The 17749-nt window shown below is 35.5% G+C and overlaps 1 protein-coding gene across 4 annotated transcripts; it reads left to right on the top strand.

Annotated features, from left to right (window-relative positions):
• The first annotated feature begins 303 nt into the window (after positions 1-303).
• Positions 304-14522, top strand: ING5 (inhibitor of growth family member 5). Of its 4 annotated transcripts, none has more exons than XM_026701441.2 (8): positions 304-728; positions 3405-3476; positions 4809-4975; positions 6151-6262; positions 7584-7677; positions 9516-9651; positions 10354-10415; positions 11105-14522. In XM_026701441.2, the coding sequence occupies exons 1-8, from the start codon at positions 689-691 to the stop codon at positions 11142-11144; spliced, it is 723 nt and encodes a 240-aa protein (XP_026557226.1). In that variant the 5' UTR covers positions 304-688; the 3' UTR covers positions 11145-14522. The 4 variants fall into 4 exon arrangements, with proteins under 4 accessions (XP_026557226.1, XP_026557225.1, XP_087789254.1 ...); XM_026701440.2 differs by having other exon boundaries at positions 9513-9651; XM_087933128.1 differs by having other exon boundaries at positions 576-732; positions 9513-9651.
• Positions 14523-17749: the final 3227 nt, after the last annotated feature.

Genomic DNA, 17749 nt, shown 5'->3' with positions numbered 1-17749 from the left:
CTTTTCAAACCATTTCTGCAAGATAACCATAACAAATAAAGCTTCACTTTCAAAATCTTAATTCTTTTCATTGGAAAAAAAAACCCCTTCAAGGTAGCACGCTTTGGTTTATAATCAAGTCCGTTGTGAAAAATTTCTGTTTTCACTCCAGGGATTGACAAACGGGATAGCAGTTCGCAACCCCATTTTAAGTTCATTTCCTCTCTGTTGGCGTGGCTAAAGAGAAAGGGCACAGGCCGGAACAGGATAAAGGGAGAACTCTATTTACTTTGAAAAAGAAACACGAATTGAATGCTCTCAGAGGACCATGAAACATTAGCCCAAAAGACTTCGAGGCGAGAACGTTAGGCATCCAAGCTGCGCTTGATATTAAGCAAAAGGTCTGAAGGGAGACACTGTTTCCTTGCAGGCGCGGCCTGGGGCCATGTCGTGCAAACTCGCCAGCGTCCAGCCAACTTCGCCCGCTGGGGGAGAAGCTGTGTCCGACAACTCCCGGCGTTCCAGTCCTCGTCCCCGCCTTCTCACTGATAGGCGGCACGGTGGCGGCGCGACCAATCGGTGGCGGCGCCTCATGACTATGCGATGAAAGCTTGGCCGGCCATCGCAAAGGCGCTGGGGTGACAGCGCCGAGCGCGCGACGGCTGAAAGGTGGGCGTCGGCCGGTTGGTTGGCGGTTGGCTGACTCGAGATGGCGGCAGCGGCCTTGTATTTGGAGCACTATCTGGACAGTGAGTGAGTGCGGCGTTGGGGCGGGTTGAAGCGCCGCGTGGTCTCGCCGGCTGTTACAGCTGCGCCATAGCCCCGGTGTGCGTGTTGGTGCGGGGATAAGATTGGGGAGCGGGGGGGTTCAGAGGAACTAACCGGCGTGGTATTTTTGCTGCGTCACACCTCTAACTGCGCGCCGAAAAAGACGTTTAGCCGGGTCAGGCGCGGTAGTTGATGGTCTTCGCCGGTAGGGGCCGCTTTGGCGCTCCTCGCCGTCACTGCCACCTGTAAGCTTGTTACGCAAGTCTTTAAACGGAGAGCATTTTCCCGGGTGACAGGCCCCATCTTCTCTCTCGACAACCTCGTGGCCATGAAAGTACTTCCTTTTTATGCCTCGCAGCAGGTCGGCGCGATTGCTTAAGACAGTTGCTTTAAAACAGTTTGAAGAGCAAAAGCGAACCACCTTTTACCGATTTCTCTCTAAAAACAATTGATCTGTCGCGGATTTTTAAAGCGAACTTGCCGCCTTCTGACTGGCTCAGAGGAGTTCGACAGAAAGCTTCCTTTAAGTATCCAATACCGACGAGAGAGTTGTGCAAACGTCGAAACGGATGCTATCAATATTGAATGCAGAACTGCAGTGAGGAAAAACTCAGAAGAAAGAACCAGAAGTCGGCTTGCAGTCCAGCTTTCACATCTACAAGTAGTCCTCGACCTACGACTGCTCATTTACTGACCGTTCGAAGTTATAATGGTGCTTTAAAAAGGGATTTATGGCCATTTTTCACACTTAGAACGTTGAAGCATCCCTTTAGTCAAGTGATCAAAATTCAGATGCTTGGCAGTTGGTTCATTTTTATGACAGTTGCAGCATCTCAGGGTCGTGTGATCCTCTTTTATGACCTGACAAGCGAAATCAGATGGGGCAAAACTCACTTGTTTCACTTGGCAACATAAATTTTGGGCTCAGTTGTTGTCAAAAGTTGAGGACTACCTGTATAAAGATTGAGTTGAGAATCCAGTCTGCCCCCCTTGTTAGGCTTATCCTTATACGTTCATGGATGTGGATGCCTCATATCCTTGACTGGAGGAAAGTATGGCCCTACAAATACATAGTGTTACAGCTCAGGCTTAACACGTTGCATCATTAGAGTTCTCTGAACTTGATTTGGGGACTGCAGATTTTGAATTATTGCATTAGAAAAGATCAATGGAGAAGTTTTGAATAAATGGAAGACAGATCCCCCCCCCCAAAAAAATCTCTCTTTGTACCTTCTTTCTGCAACAAGGGATATACTGCTGCCTATACTGTATAAAAATTATCAAAAGCAGTGTTTGATTAGGCTTAGGAAAACCGTGCTTGCAAGAGGAAAGATGTTGTGTCCTGCTTTTCTCCAGCCCTGAATATGCACTAAACTAGGGTTGAGACTAAGTAGCCTATCAGCTTATTGGCCATTTTTTATTTTTCCAAAGAAATAATTGTTTTATTATATGAAAACTGAGATGAAAGATGAGGGGGGCAGGGACAGGGAGATACAACTTTGAAAGCAAGCAACTGAAATAATGTGCAGTACATTGAATTCTCTGAAACTCACATTTCTATTAGAAAAGGGCAGCAAAGCAGAACCCAGGAATCAGCCGGGCAGTGAGTTTCAGTAATGAAGTAATATCACAAAAGTAGATTAATAAGCTGAAGATACTTCCCTGGATTGGATTTGACAGAGGAGCTAAAGAAAGTAAGGAACCATGCTTTCACTGACAGCCCATTTGTAGATATGTGGGAATATCAGCCTCCTGGAAGAGCTGCTGTACAAGATTAATAGTTTCATTATAAAAGAAAGAAGAGGCATTATTGATATTTTTTTCTCTTCATCAGCCAGAGCAGAAATGTCTAGGAAACAACAAATTCCCATGGCTGGATGGGATAAGTGGTCTTGCAGCAGAAGAATTGTAGCCTTGCATGCTCCTGGTCTCTTTTATACTCCTCTTCCCTGTAATAGGGAGCATTCACATAGAAGGTTTTAATGCATTTTCCAATAGAAGACCACATTCAGTCCCCCGTCACTCAGTAATAGGCTCATGAGATGGAAGGACCACTGAGGATAAGGAATTCTCTCAGATACCCCACAGCCTTGATAAAGGATCAATAGAATTAGAATGTGAAGTGTTGGAGATATCAAATGTACAGAAAATGATTTATCATGCTGGAAAAGGCATACGTTCTGTGCCAAAAATGTATTATACATGCTGATGATAGAAGTAAAGTTGGTGAAAGAATTCGGAGCAATATCTTCTGCCATTATCCATAATATTGTTAAAAAACATGGAAACTGCATGTTGACATTGCTGTAACTTTAAACATTTCTGCTTTTTTCCTGCTAATATCTTCTGATAACAGAATATTCGGAGATAGCAGGAATGTTAGTGAACAGAACTAATGAAGTGAGCAGTGTTTATGAGCCACAATTATCACTTTTAATTCTCCTTCGGAGATTTTAAAGTATTTTGGGCTCTAGCAATATTTGTTTTCCAGCCTTAGGCACTGGAACCTATGAGACTGGAACCATATGAGTAGCATATAAAACTGGGAATGATGTGTGGTGGGAAGAGATCATAATGATAGTTACAAACTGGTTAGAAATTTAATTTGAATAGGTTTGTGGTATGAAAAGGATTCAGTCTTTCTATCTCTCTTTCAGGCATTGAAAACCTGCCCTGTGAATTACAGAGAAACTTCCAACTTATGCGTGAACTGGATCAGAGAACAGAAGGTATATTCAAATATACTAACTCAGATCTATTTCAGATAATGCGGGGATACAATTGTTTGTTCTAGAATCACATGTAGCCTTTGGTCTAATTTAAAAAGGCCTTCGCAAAAAAATCAGTTCAGAATCATGGTAAGAGATACAATTCCTCTCCTACACTTTATTCTTGGAAGAGAGTTGAAAGAGTATCAGAAAGAGAATGAGAGAAAAAAAGAAGCTTTACAAAAAGAATGACTTTTGGTTCTAATCCCATTCACTGTTTTAAGCTGTATCCTTTCATGGTACCTTCAAAACTATATATTTCTCATTTTGTTCCTAAGTAATATAGCCTTTAATAGAAAGAAAGGTTTCCCACTTTTGATGTAATGTATATTTACCTAGTGATAGATTCAGAGAGATTTGAGAAGACAAGTTTAAGGGCTCACCATACATTTTAAAACTAAAAGTCAAACAATTCACTTTCTCATCTTGGAAATAACTAATGATAAGAATCAAATTATTGAATATTTTATTTTTGCATATGACATTTTTAAAGGACAAACAGTGCAGTGCTGGTACTGCAGTGCTATTTATTAGCGAAAAGTATGATACTAGAAGTAGCCATTTTCTTAATTTCGGTTCTCTGCTTGCATATGGGAAACAAGTACTGTATTTGAATTTATAAGATATTGCTGGAAAACAGTTGTTTAAATCAAACTATTTCAGAAGTCTGAATACAAAGGGGTGTTTTCTTCTAGCAGCAGAAATTTAAAATTTTAATCCTCAAAATTATTATTCTAGTCATTTACATTCAGAGAGTCAAATAATACTCTAGTCTTTCCTTAACTAGCTGGTTTTTGAAGTGAAAGTGTTTAGCTCTCTTCTAATGTTACTGTTTGTTTAGCATCTCAAATCACACATGATATATCCAGTAATAGGCTCCATCCATCTGGTAATATGCTTAAAGATTTTGTGATAAAGAGATGGTTGCCAGTGAGTTAATTTTAATTTTAGAAATTACAGTGCCAAAGACTTTTAAAATGATATTTTAGGGTTGTAATTTCCTAGATTTTAAAATACATATTTGTTAAATAATATTCTTAAAATAAATAAGTTTTGTTTTGTATGGTTCTTGAAATATTTCAGTTATAAAATACAATTAGATACTGTGTTTATGTGAAAATAAATCCCAATCAGATTAATAAAACATCCTCTGATAAATGAACTCCTAGCAATAGCATTGAAACACATTTTCTTATTTCTCTACTTCATTTAATTATTTGATGCTTTTTGGTATGATGAAGTTTGGATTGCAGTTTCAATTTTATACTTATACTGTTTCTCATTGTCCTTCAGACAAGAAAGCAGAAATTGATAGTCTTGCTGCACAATATATTTCAACGGTGCGGGATCTGTCATCAGAGCAACGAGTGGAAATCTTGCAGAAGATCCAAAATGCTTATACAAAATGCAAAGAGTATAGTGATGACAAAGTGCAGTTGGCCATGCAGACCTACGAGATGGTAAGATTAAATAGAGCAATGATACTGCAGAAGACCAAGACAGTGCCTATGTGATGATATCCCTTAACTAATCTTTTAGCTTGTCTTTCAGATGGCAACCTTTTTAAAAATATTTAGCAACTGCTCACTGACAAATGGAGGAGCTATGCTGGACTTCAGCTAACACTTATCATACATTTTCTGACTCAGGGATTGTGTATAAATAGTACTGTTTCCTCATTTAATCTTTTGCAAAATGAAAAACAGTAAAAATGTGAAGTCTAGAATAAATACTGTATGTCTGATAAGTAATTATATTTGTTAGAAATAAATTTATCAAAATTGTCTCTTCAGCCATATTTCTGGAATGGATTATTGATTAGAATTTCATTGAGGAATATATTAACAGCTATGAAACAATTGATATTCACACATTGAACTAAGTCATGATTTTTGACCCTGACTTATTGATAGGTATAATAGCTATACTGTGCACATTTGACATTGAGATATAACTGATACATAACATTCCTTTGTTTCTGCATTTATAGAAAAAAGTTTCCAATGTTGTCTGGAAGAAAAAAAGAATTGTAACCATCACATATATATTTGTTACTGCTATGAAGCTTCAGAACTATGAATTTAGTATAGTATACCTGCTAGCTACACTAGTAACCACATATTTTCATGTGGTTTATAAAAATATATACAATATATGAATATTGCATATTCTGTTATTTAAAATTAATGAAATATTGAAAAAAATGACCTAATACTATATTGTTTATAAATTAAGTATCAATCTATTTGATGCTTTCTTTTTTCTCTTCCTGTTTTTCATTTTCTTAAAAATCTGTAATTAAAATAATGTAATGGTAGGAAGGGACATTATTAATCTAGCTTTAAGAATCCCTTATTATAACATTACACAGCCATTTAGGCTACCTTTATGTCCTTTCAGTGAAGGAAAGTATTCTGGCTCTTGAGACAGTTCTGTTGTTAAACAACTGTTATGATTAGGAAATTATCCCTGATATCCAACCAAAATCTGATTCCTATTCTTATTTTACCGTCTAAACATGTATAGCCAAACTTCTATTTAATATTTTATTACAGAAAACTGTCTGATTTTTAATTAAAATACTATTTAAGAAAATTTGTTTTCTTCAGCTCTGTGGTGTATCTGTCTGTTTCAGGTGGACAAGCACATTCGACGGCTAGATGCTGACCTTGCCCGATTTGAAGCTGATCTGAAGGATAAATTGGAAGGCAGTGATTTTGAAAGCCCTGTGACACAAAACTTAAAAAGTATGGATATTGTGACTAATATGATAGAGTCTTTAGAACTTGAATTAATTTTTTAATCAGCCTCAGCCAACAATCTTGGTCCTTGAGATGTGTATACATATTTGTATATGGGGAAGTTTGTAATATGAGGAAGTGTATGACTGATGATATAATTACATACTCAAATACTGGAATGGAGAAAGAAAAGGCTATTTATCTGACCAAACATGATTTATGAGATAAATTGTCCTCAGGAGAGAAAAATGAGAAGGATCCAGGGATGCAGTTTTTCTGATTTGGCACATCTCCTTCATACAGGTAGTCCTTGACTTACAACCATTTGTTTAGTGACTGTTTGAAATTACAGTGGCACTGACTTATGTTTTTCAGACTTAAGACTTGCAGCATCCCCATGGTCATGATCAAATTTGCTGTTTAGCGTCTGGCTCCTTTATGACAATTGCAGTATCCTGGGGTCATGTGATCACTTGTGACCTTTTGACAAAGTCAATGGGGAGGTCAGGCTCACTTAACAACCTTGCTACTAACTTAACTATGGTGATTCACTTAACAGTGGCAAAAAAGTTGTAAAATGAGGGAAAACTAACTTAACTGTTGCTTAGTAATGGAAATTTTGGTCTCAATTGTAGTCATAAATCGAGGTTTACATGTACTTCAAATTGATGCTTTCAGTTAGGCAGATTTTGTGAAGAGAAGTTGTTTGAACTAGACATATCAATCTTCTTTAACAGGACTCCTTAGCTGCCAAGAGAGTGTTAATCCGTGAAACAATTTGAGGGAAACTGCATTCTAGAAATCATCCAGATTCCTGCAGGATCAAGCCGTGAATAATAAAAATTATTAATAAAAAGAATGAATAAATAAATAAGCAATGAAATCGTAGATGAAATCCCTCAGCCTTATTCATTGCACTAATTTGTATTTGAAATCCTGCCAACAGGTGATGCTGGATAGGAGAAGAGAAGGAGATTTGGGAATCTACCAAACGCTGTTCTGAAATTATACCATATTAATTAATGTCAGGGTAACAACAGTGCTATGGTGCAGTAATAGGTTATAGGAGCTGCTTGGTTTGTATCAATATGCTTTCCTTTTATGATTGGAAAGGAGGAAAGTATATTAATGTGGCCTTGAGGAAGTGCCTTACGACAACACTTCCTATAAGAAAAGCTTACTTCTTGCCCTGAACACTTATGAGAAAAATTCTCAATTAAAAATGGCATTGGAGAAAAGCCTCCTGTGATATTAGTCCACATGTCTAAAAACAAAATTATACTATTTTCCTTAACAATGTAGTTAACGAAAAATGCTTGTATTTTAGAGGGGAGAATTCCAAAGGATAAGAAAACCTCCCGTGGTCGAGGCCGGCGGACATCAGAGGAAGAAGTTCCAGTGAAAAAGAAACCAAAAAGAAGGTTAGAAATTAGTAGAGACTATAGTCAAGAGTTTTGGGGTTGGGGTTTTTTTCCCCCAAAGTCAACTTGCAGTAGAAACACTTTTTCATTCCAGACTCTAAGAAAGTATTCTAGGGTAGGTATATTTTGGATTGTAGCTTTTGGTGAGAAGGAAAAATCCCATTCACACAAAAGATTTCAAAATTATTCAAATTGGATCTATCAGTCTATAAAGAATGGACAGAAACGAGTAAAGTTTAGGAGCCCAGTCTCTGAACAACTGGTGAAAAGCAAGAAAAATCCTTTCCAGGTAGGCTTAAAAAGGAAGAAGGGAAACTCCATTTTGCCTTCCTTCTCTTCTAGCTGGCTTCAAATGGGGTTTTAAAAAACCCACCCAATCTGGTCAAGGGTTGGAGAACGAGCAGAAAACAGCTATTGGGAATATCAATCCCTAGTTTAAATATCCTAGCTCACAGACAGTAGTGCCAGTGTGCTTGTGGTTTAAAAAAAAAAAAAGCATTGGTTGCAATTGTAGCATATGGGCAAAATATGTCCAAACTAATTGGTACTGTCCATACCTTTAGCAGGAAATACTACAAGGACATGAAATTGTAAGTTTATGAATGAAACTCTAGGTATCCTAAAGGAACCAATGGCATCATCTAAATGATTACAGATGCACATTGAAGTAGAAAACCATAGATTTGTGACTCTGTTATGCTGCAGTGAATAGAGTAGAAGAGAATGTTTTTATTGGGTGACATAAATTTATGAGTGAGAGCAAGATAAAACAGTACAGAAAAAATGTTTAAGCTATTCAGAAATCCAGTGGTGGTGTCTTTCTGCTATGTATCATCTTTGAAAAAGTTCTGTTGATTATAACATTTAAACATAAGATCATACATATTTGTATCCTTGAATGTTCTTCCAGGGATTTGAAGAGTCTTGTCTTGTTCACTTCTTTTATTCTAAAGCATGAAACATAAGAAATAGTGTCTGTTCATAGAATTTACTTTTCAGCCCTTTGATCATTCTCCTAGCCTTTCTGAACCCAGTGCAGTATCTTGAATTCTTTCTTTTGTATTAATATTGTATTAAACTTTATTTCTGTCTTGAAACATTATATTACAAGTAGTCCTCGACGTATGACCACAATTGAGCCTAACATTTATGATGATGTGAGTTTTGCCCCATTTTACAACCTTTTCTGCCACAGTTGTTAAGAGAATCACTGCAGTTGTTAATTTAGCAATAGTTTTTAACTGAATCTGGTTTTCCTGTTGATTTTTCTTGTCAGAAGGTTGCACAGGTGATCACATGACCCCAGGACACTGCAACTATCCTGAGTCAGTTGCCAAGCAGCTGAATTTTGATCATATGACCATGGGGATGCTACAATAGTTGTAAATGCAAAAAACGGTCATAAGTCACTTTTTCAGTGCTGTTCTAACTTTGAATGGTTACTAAACTAATGGTTGTAAGTCAAGGACTACTTGTACTATTTTGTTTTGTCTGCAGGCTTGTTGAGCATGTTCTCTTCTTTCAAGTCGTTAATAAAAATGTTGAGAAATAGAAGGGATATTGCCCACATAATTGTCAACCTATCCTGACCTCACCAACTTGCTAATCAGAATATCATGGAATACTTTGTCAGATGTTTTGCTGAAATCATGCTTTAGGATGCACAGCATTCTTACAATTCATTAAGGATGTTTGTTGATTTAAAAAATGCAATAGTTAGTTTGGCAATTCAAAAAAATCAGTTTTTTAACCCCTTCTAATTAATGACAAATTCTTAATATTCTGAATTACTGAGTCACTGACATTCACCCATTTCCATTGAATTTATATCATAGCAGATCTGAATTAGCGGATACCATCCTGTCGGTTCACCCTTCTGATGTCTTGGACATGCCAGTGGATCCCAATGAACCCACATACTGCTTGTGCCATCAAGTATCTTATGGAGAAATGATTGGGTGTGACAACCCCGATGTGAGTATTGAAATAAACCAAAGTATGACAGATGCTATCCATTTGTGCTATGAGTTGAAATTTGCTGTCTAAACCAAAAACAACTGCCAGTCTAATATAGCATTCTTCATAAAATCACAAACCATCCCTGGTTCTTGCAAAGTGTTAGAACATTAAGTCATCTTGTACCCTTCCAGGAAATACAATTTATTTTGCAAGAATTTGTATTGCAAATGTGGAAGAAGCAACACTGCAGTAGCTATTTAAAATTACACTGATGTATAGGTTTAAAGGAAAGAAAAAGTAGGTGCAAAGTAAAAAAAAAATCACAGCCCATAGTAACACCATGGAGAGTTTCTACAGACTCTTTGTTACACAGTTTTGGAAAAGGTCAGTTATATTTTTAAATTTGAAAAAAATCTATATGTTAACATTCTCTGCATATCGTTGCTCCATATTTCATACTACATAGCTGTCATAAACACACACAATACATACTATTATGAAATCATGAATATATTATCCCTGTTTTCCTTTGCTGTAAAGAATGAGCCGTGTAATTCTACAATGTAAGCATTTTGCAATAAAGAATATTGTAATAAAATTTGCTATTCCTGCATGAATGGCATGCAGGAATAGGACCAGATAGCCAAACTCATGTTGCTTATAAGACTGATGAGGAAAACATAATGCCATTCATCTTTTTTTCAACCCCAAATATAGTGTCCAATTGAATGGTTTCACTTTGCTTGTGTGGATCTCACAACCAAACCCAAAGGAAAATGGTATGTACCATGAATTGTTTACTTTTGGTTCCCCTATTTTCTTTATAAATCATTTGTCCCAAGAAGGTTGAAAATACTATTGCTAAGATATATTTGATTCAGCGCTTGGTATATTATTGTGGAAGAGCTATCGTTTGATATCTGAGGTTATAATATAAGGCAACTCTTCCTCAATCTAGCAACCTTCTGGGTGTGCTGGAAATTATAGTCTCAACGTATTTGTCAGGTACCAATTTAGGGAAGAGTGGTCTGATGCAATTACTGTAAGCATATCTGTTGGGAAACGTAGTCCACTAAATTTAGGAATGTATATAGTTTAACAAATTGCTCGTATGAAGAAATTCCTTCATTTGCAAATATCACTGAAATCTGTGAGACTTATATTTTAGGATTTATACATCTGTGTATTTCCAAATTTAAATTGGCAAATTAAAAAAAACTACATATCCACACATGTAATATACTATACATATCTTATGTGGTCTAGGATGTTTAGGCCAACATAGAGAGATATGTGTATGTATTGAATTAATGAATGAAAATAGGGGCGTGAATATGTCTATGATAATATTAATAGGGGACATGACACCTCCAGTGTTCCTTGTGCTAATCTGTTCATAAATCAATGTATTCCTTTGTCAAATAGCAGTGGTTTCATAGGGCTAAATATAATGCTTCTCTTTTTTTAGGTACTGTCCTCGCTGTGCGCAGGAGAAGAAGAAGAAGTAAAAATGATGTATCATATGAAAAAAAGTTTAATATATTCATATGTTGCAGTATTTTGTTTTCATCACCGATCTTGTTTGGCCTGAAACAATGTGGTAGCAAGATGTTATCTTTATTAGCCATATGAATGACAAAAGTGGCGTATACAGGAAGTTCATTAGTGATGATTAGTTGGGTTACAAAGTACACTTCTTTGTCACTGTAATCCAAGATATGAAGTACTTAAGAGTAGGTCTGCACTGGAATTTCTGCTAATATATTATATATATAACCTGTGAAAACTGCCTGTGGCCTTTCATGTGAAGAAAATGTTGTCACGAAATGTAGTCACTTTGGGAAGCTTTCACCAGTACCATTTCACTGGCAGAATGACATGTTTCTCTTGTATTTCCCAATGCATCCTCTAAAATTATTTTAGAGGCTTGGAGTGAGCATTGGGAAACAGGTTCAGAATGAAGTATGAGTCCTGTATATGAGAAGGATAGGCTTGCATAATTTTTGATGCAGGCCTTTGCACAATAATTTTATGAAGTCTTAAATCCAGTATCAAAACCTTTATCATTGTTGATAAGATGTGGAATCACATAGTTCATTTTTGTAGGTAGATTTTCCATTTGTATAATATTGGATTCTATCACAGAGTGGGTTGAGATTTTCAATGTGCAATTTTGCCACTTTGGAATAAGTTTGCAAAGTTATATTTCACACAAAGAAATTGTTTTTGATTAGGAGAGTTCACAATGCTTATTTCAAAATGCTTGTTTCTGTGTACTGTCCCCTCTGAGCTTCATTCTGGTTTCACTGAAACTGGATGCATTGCTGTCATTCTTACTGATAAGCAATACCTGTGATATCAGTATGGTATAAATCCCTCATAAAATAAGACTTAATATTTTAAAATAGGTTTGGGTTAACAACAAAGGAACAGGAAAACTAGTTTTCAGGGAATAATGTTTTATAAAATGAGAAATTTCCATAACTGCACAAAAGTGTTAAATAGAATGTTATGCAGTACGTTCATGTTTTGACTTCACTGAGATACTTTCTACTACCCACTGTAATATTAACCTTCTTTTCTGAGTTTCTCAGGTAAGAGAGAGGCATTCCTCCCAACACACACACACACACACACACACACACACACACACACACACACAAAACGATTTTTGTTGTCCACCTGTCATTCTCTCATAGGTAGGTCAAGTTTGCATGCTTTTGTATATTTCATAAACCTGAAAATTCTGTTCAGCTAGACAAAAACATACTCTTGTTCGCCAAGGATTCTGCCATATTACCTTCAGCTTTTAGATAGTATATTTTAAATTTTTTTAAGCAAAAAGTGAAGTCAGTTTAAATGGAGGAATATCCTTTTGAAAATATCCAGTTGCCTAATTTGCTAGAATTGGTTTTAGCTTGTAATGTAAAAATGATTGCCAAAAATGTTAGCAATCAATACCTTTCTTAAAACACCGTTATATCTGCAGTATCCAAATGAATCCCATTTCAACCTGGAAAAGTTGATCTCTAGAATGTTGCAAAACTCTCAAAATTGTTAGTTTACATTTAGAAAAAAAAAAACCTCTTATAAGAGTTTGGTTTTTATTATGGAAGAATGCAAATTCTTATAGTTTTGTACACGCAATTTTGTAGTTAGTAATGCAGTTCAGTTACAGTATTTGTACCATTTTATGTATTCTGTAACTGTACTTGCTTTCTAAAAATGAAAACTGCATTATTTTCCTAAGAAGGAGAGGAAAAAATAACATTATAGTATTTATGCCATAGGGTCCTTATATGCTTCTGGAATATCATATTGCTATACAGTGGTACTTCAGTACTCGTTTCTGGGAGGTGCAATGAGTACAAAAAAAAAATTTCCCCATAAGGAATAATGTCAATAAATTCAATACATTCCCAAACCAAAAACTGCACATTTTAAGGCAATATGTAAAAAGCTAGGATTGTATATCATTACTTTCCATGAAAACAAACCTAAAAGTTAGTAAATACTTAGATTAAATAAAATAAAAGCTTCACTGTAACTTTACTGATGAGGGAAAGAAAAGCAAAAATACACAAGATGACTGCAGAAATAAAGATAAGACTGTAAGGTGATGTGCACAGGGCAGGGGCTATCAAGTGACTAACAGGTCACCCTTTGTTTTGGCTGGAAAAGTTAGTGAATCATGAGGCAACTGACACCTTGCGTATTGAGTACCAAACAAATGGGACAAAATTTTCTCATCAGAATGCATCAAGCACCAAATTTGATGAGTTTCAAAGCAGTTGAGTGCCAAGGTACCAATGTATAGTGTCTCTTTTAAATGTTAAGGAATTTTAGAAGACAGGCTTTGTTCCAAGTCGGATTCTTAAGATACTGCAAAAGAGATAAAACAAAGCACCGATAATTCTTTTTATAAAAGAGGAGGATTCATTAGAGCTCTGGAGTCATAAAAGGGTAGTCTATGGCCATATAAATGTTAGATAATTCCTATCATCCCTTACATTGTTCTGATTAAAGTTGACAGATATCGGGAATCAGTAGAATCTGGAGGATCATACTGTATCTATTTCTGCCCTAAGTTATGATAAAATTCCTAGAAGTGAGCAAAAGATAAATGTGAAACTGTGGGTGTACTATATTGATCTTCTATAAAATAAAGTGTGCCTCTGTAGGTAGTGATGTATGATGACATTATACTACAATAGCAGTTACTTTTAAATTATGTTTTTCCTGTCAGTAAAGAGTACAATACTATAGATTGATGGTAAAAGCTCTTTTTATGTAATTCCAATGATTACTGCTGCTACATGTTTCCTGAAGCAAATTAACATTGTTAATTTAATAAACAAGATTTAAACTCAATTCTTCAATCCCAAGGAATTAGGTATTTAGTATGCATGAGTGAGTGAGTAAAAAACCATCCAATTTTTGAAAAATGATATGGGACTGAGCAATTGTTCCATGTTGACTTGTCTATTTTGAAAGAAGGATTTGCATTGATACCAACTAGTTTATATTTGAAGTTTTAAAATCCATATTGGTTTTGAACTTGTTATCTTGATTCTTGTCTTTTGAGAAACTATTCTGAATATTGCTTGTACAGTATCCTGTTCCATTATTGAAACTTGAACGTGAGGAGCTGAATACATGTTTTAAAAAATAAAAAACTCAATTTTTCAAAAAGAAATGTTATCTTTTCCCCATTGTTCCTCATAAATGTCACAGCCTAAATTTTCTAGTTATAGCTTTAGATTTATGTTTCCTTTGTAAATGAAGAGAATATTATAAATCTTTTTATTAAAATGTGAGATGTATTTTTGATCATGTTATGGATATATTAGGTATATTATTATAAATAAAGTATTTTTGAGAACAAATATGTGGATATATTTTGTTTCTGAGAAAGAAAATAGTGCACAAACTAGAAGTGAATTTGTTTTGCAAACCAAATTCTATCTATCTAGATGTCTATCATCTATCTCTATCTCAGGTTTGAACTTTGAACTTCAACGTTCTCTGGAATAAAACACAGTTGTGCAGTTGACTTATTTTAAGCTCCATTCCAGGAACCCTTTGAATTTCACTTTTATGTTTTACACTAAATCTGGAGTATAAGTGATATTTGAAATGGAATTAACCCATTTTCACCACTGTATAACATAATCTTAAAGAAAATATGGAAGAAGCATCATTGGCTTTGAACAGTTTCATTCCATTCTTCTTGTTCAAAACATCTAGCTCAGTTGTACATTTGATGGCAAAACCACTTTAAATTCATCCACACTTCTAGCAGTTGTTTCAGTCACAACGTTTAATTTCCTGTCTATTTCTAAAGAGTAAAATTCAGCCCTTACTATTCTAATGATTAATCTCCCTGCATTGGAGGATTTATCAGATCAATACTTCCTTAGAGTGATTAGAGGATTTTGTAATCCTCCACTAAATGTTTACGTTTCTAAATTTGGCTTTTATTTTAGTTGGAGGTTTTAAATCCAAGTAAAATCCTGATGACAAATCTCTTTTTTTGCAAGTCCATTCACTTCAATGTTTTATTACGGCTATAGACCAAAATAGAAATTAAAACATTAAAATAGAACAGAACAAAACATTGGTTATTAGAATTAATGATGGGATCATCGATGGTAGCCAAAGTCTGCCTTACTTTACAGATAACAGAATTTAGCTATGTTCAGAGATGCTTATCTGATAGTAATAACTAATAGAAGAGAGACTTTCTGTGAGATTTGTCTGGTAAGGAGATATGAGTCAGTCCTAACAGAGGGTGCAATGTAACAGGATAAGAGCTATGGTTTGAGTGATTCCCTTATCCACGGGTACATTTTCTGCTTACATGGGACTTCCAATGTGGAGAGTGTTTCAATGTGTTCCGAATTTTTTATTTTAACTTCCCAAATGTTTATGCTGATAAACATAAAGCATGATAAACATTTTACAAACTTTGTTGGAAAAGGAAAAGTGCTAGAAAGATACTTTTACAATTTAAATAATGGTTTATTTAAATGGTTAAAGTTAATGAAATAAAATTGCTAAGATTTCAGTTTTCAGAATTCACTGGGCTGTAGATTAAGTAAAGCAGTGTGGGATAAAAAGAATCCTAGAACAGGTAATGCTATCATTATCTTACAACTTCCTGATTTTAATGGTGTCATAAAAATATTCCAATAAAAGAAAGGAAACAGCTGATAGATTGGTGGCCATACATGCAAATCCAGGTGAGATATCAGAAGGACAAAGAGCAATTTGGTTTCTGCATGGAAAAGCATCAATTAGATAAAATTCTACAAGAAATGGAAAAGAAAATGATTTCAATAATATATAACTTTCTACTAGATTTTAAAATGGAAGAGGAGGTGGTCAAAGAGATGATGGTGGTATGGGCGAAAAATGTTGGCCATCATATAGACCTGGAAAATTGGGAGAGAATGTGGGGATCAAATTACAAACTAATTACATCCACAGCATACAAGGAAAATCAATACAAAATGTTCTACAGATGGCACCTTCCTCCCGCTAGACTGGCAAAAATGTTTAACTCAGACCCAAATTGTTGGAAATGTGGAAAAGAAAAAGGCACTTATTTTCATACCTGGTGGAAGTGAAAAAATATTGGAATACAATTAGACAATGGATAGAAGAAATCACGAATCAAAAAATTGAATTTAATCTGGAAACTTTTTTTATTAGGTATAATAACACAAAAATGCAATAAAACAGATAGGTATATTATGTTACATATATTAACAGCTGCAAGGATTTCGTACGCACAACTCTGGGAGGAAAAAAGGGTTCTACCGGAAGGCATGGTTATTTAAAAAATAATAGATTGTATAGAGATGGACAAGCTAATGATGAAAATAAAAGACAGAGAAGATTCAGTCTATTATAGGGCCTGGGATGCCTGGTATGAGTGGTTTAGAAATAAAAAGAAAATAAAATGGCAATTAGGAAAAGAAGGAGGGAATATGTAAATATGCAAATATACCATGGAGAAGATTGAGATGTAAGGATAAAAGATACTGATTTAGAGTAAGAGTAAGATGCAATGGTAAAGGAATAAAATAAGTAAATACATATACTGAAAAAATGTGAGGAAATCCAAAAGATGTCTTCATGTTGATAACAATGTATAAAGTTTTGTTTTATGTTTTTTAAAATTTGGAAATTTAATAAAATTTATTTTAAAAAAAAAAGAGGAAACAGCAATACAATAAACAATTCTTACTTTAAGATTCAGAAGTTTATTTCATGAGCAATTTGGAACATGAACAGCCATCATAACACAACTTATATCAATAACCCATTGCAATGAGGTCCAGCAAGGAAGAGCTACGGCCAGTGGCCCTGAACCCATCCCAAGACATTCTTTTTATACTTTTCTGCACGAATTTCACAACTTACTTGTTCTTTCTTACTGACAGTTTCCACATATACCTGTGTTCATGTCAAACTTCTATCCATCGGCTACTTTAAGTTCCTTGTTTCTCACAGTTTTCAAAACTACATATTTTACAAAATCACATTTCAGAGACAGCTCAGCAGGATTACAAATAGTTCTGTTACACTTTGAAATATTTATATCTAAAACTTTGGTTCATGTAGCTTTTTTTTGAGGGAGGGTGCTATCCTGAGACCTATGGACTGGTAGTCCAATAGGCTGTTTCCGTTTCTCACAATGGCATCTTAATTGGGAATGCTAGCTTAGTAAAATCTAGCATGGTAGCTATTATCTGGCAAGAGTGATGATCTAATAGTACAGCTTCTGCCAGCTTTGTGCCTTCCAGAAAGACTAGAACTCTGGGGATTCAAGAAATAGTTCCAGCACATCTGGAGTCACCGGGTGGTTGCAGTTCCCCGTAATGTATCTTTGACACTTTAGCCCAGTGTTTCTCAACCTCAGCAACTTTTAAAGAAGTGTGCATGTCAACTCCCCCAAATGCCTAAGCTAGCATGCTTGGTCAATGCCCCAATAACCGCTTCTCAATGTTCCTGGGGCTGAATTGAGAATGAGAACTGATGTTATCTACTGACTTTCCATTTTCATTTTCAAGTCTGGGTGGGAGGGAAATGGAACACGTTCCCCCCC

The sequence above is a fragment of the Pseudonaja textilis genome, chromosome 4, assembly GCF_049901715.1.
Source record: "Pseudonaja textilis isolate UNSWEBS1 chromosome 4, rPseTex1.2, whole genome shotgun sequence".
Taxonomy (NCBI): domain Eukaryota; kingdom Metazoa; phylum Chordata; class Lepidosauria; order Squamata; family Elapidae; genus Pseudonaja; species Pseudonaja textilis.
This window is presented reverse-complemented; position numbering and strand designations above follow the sequence as displayed.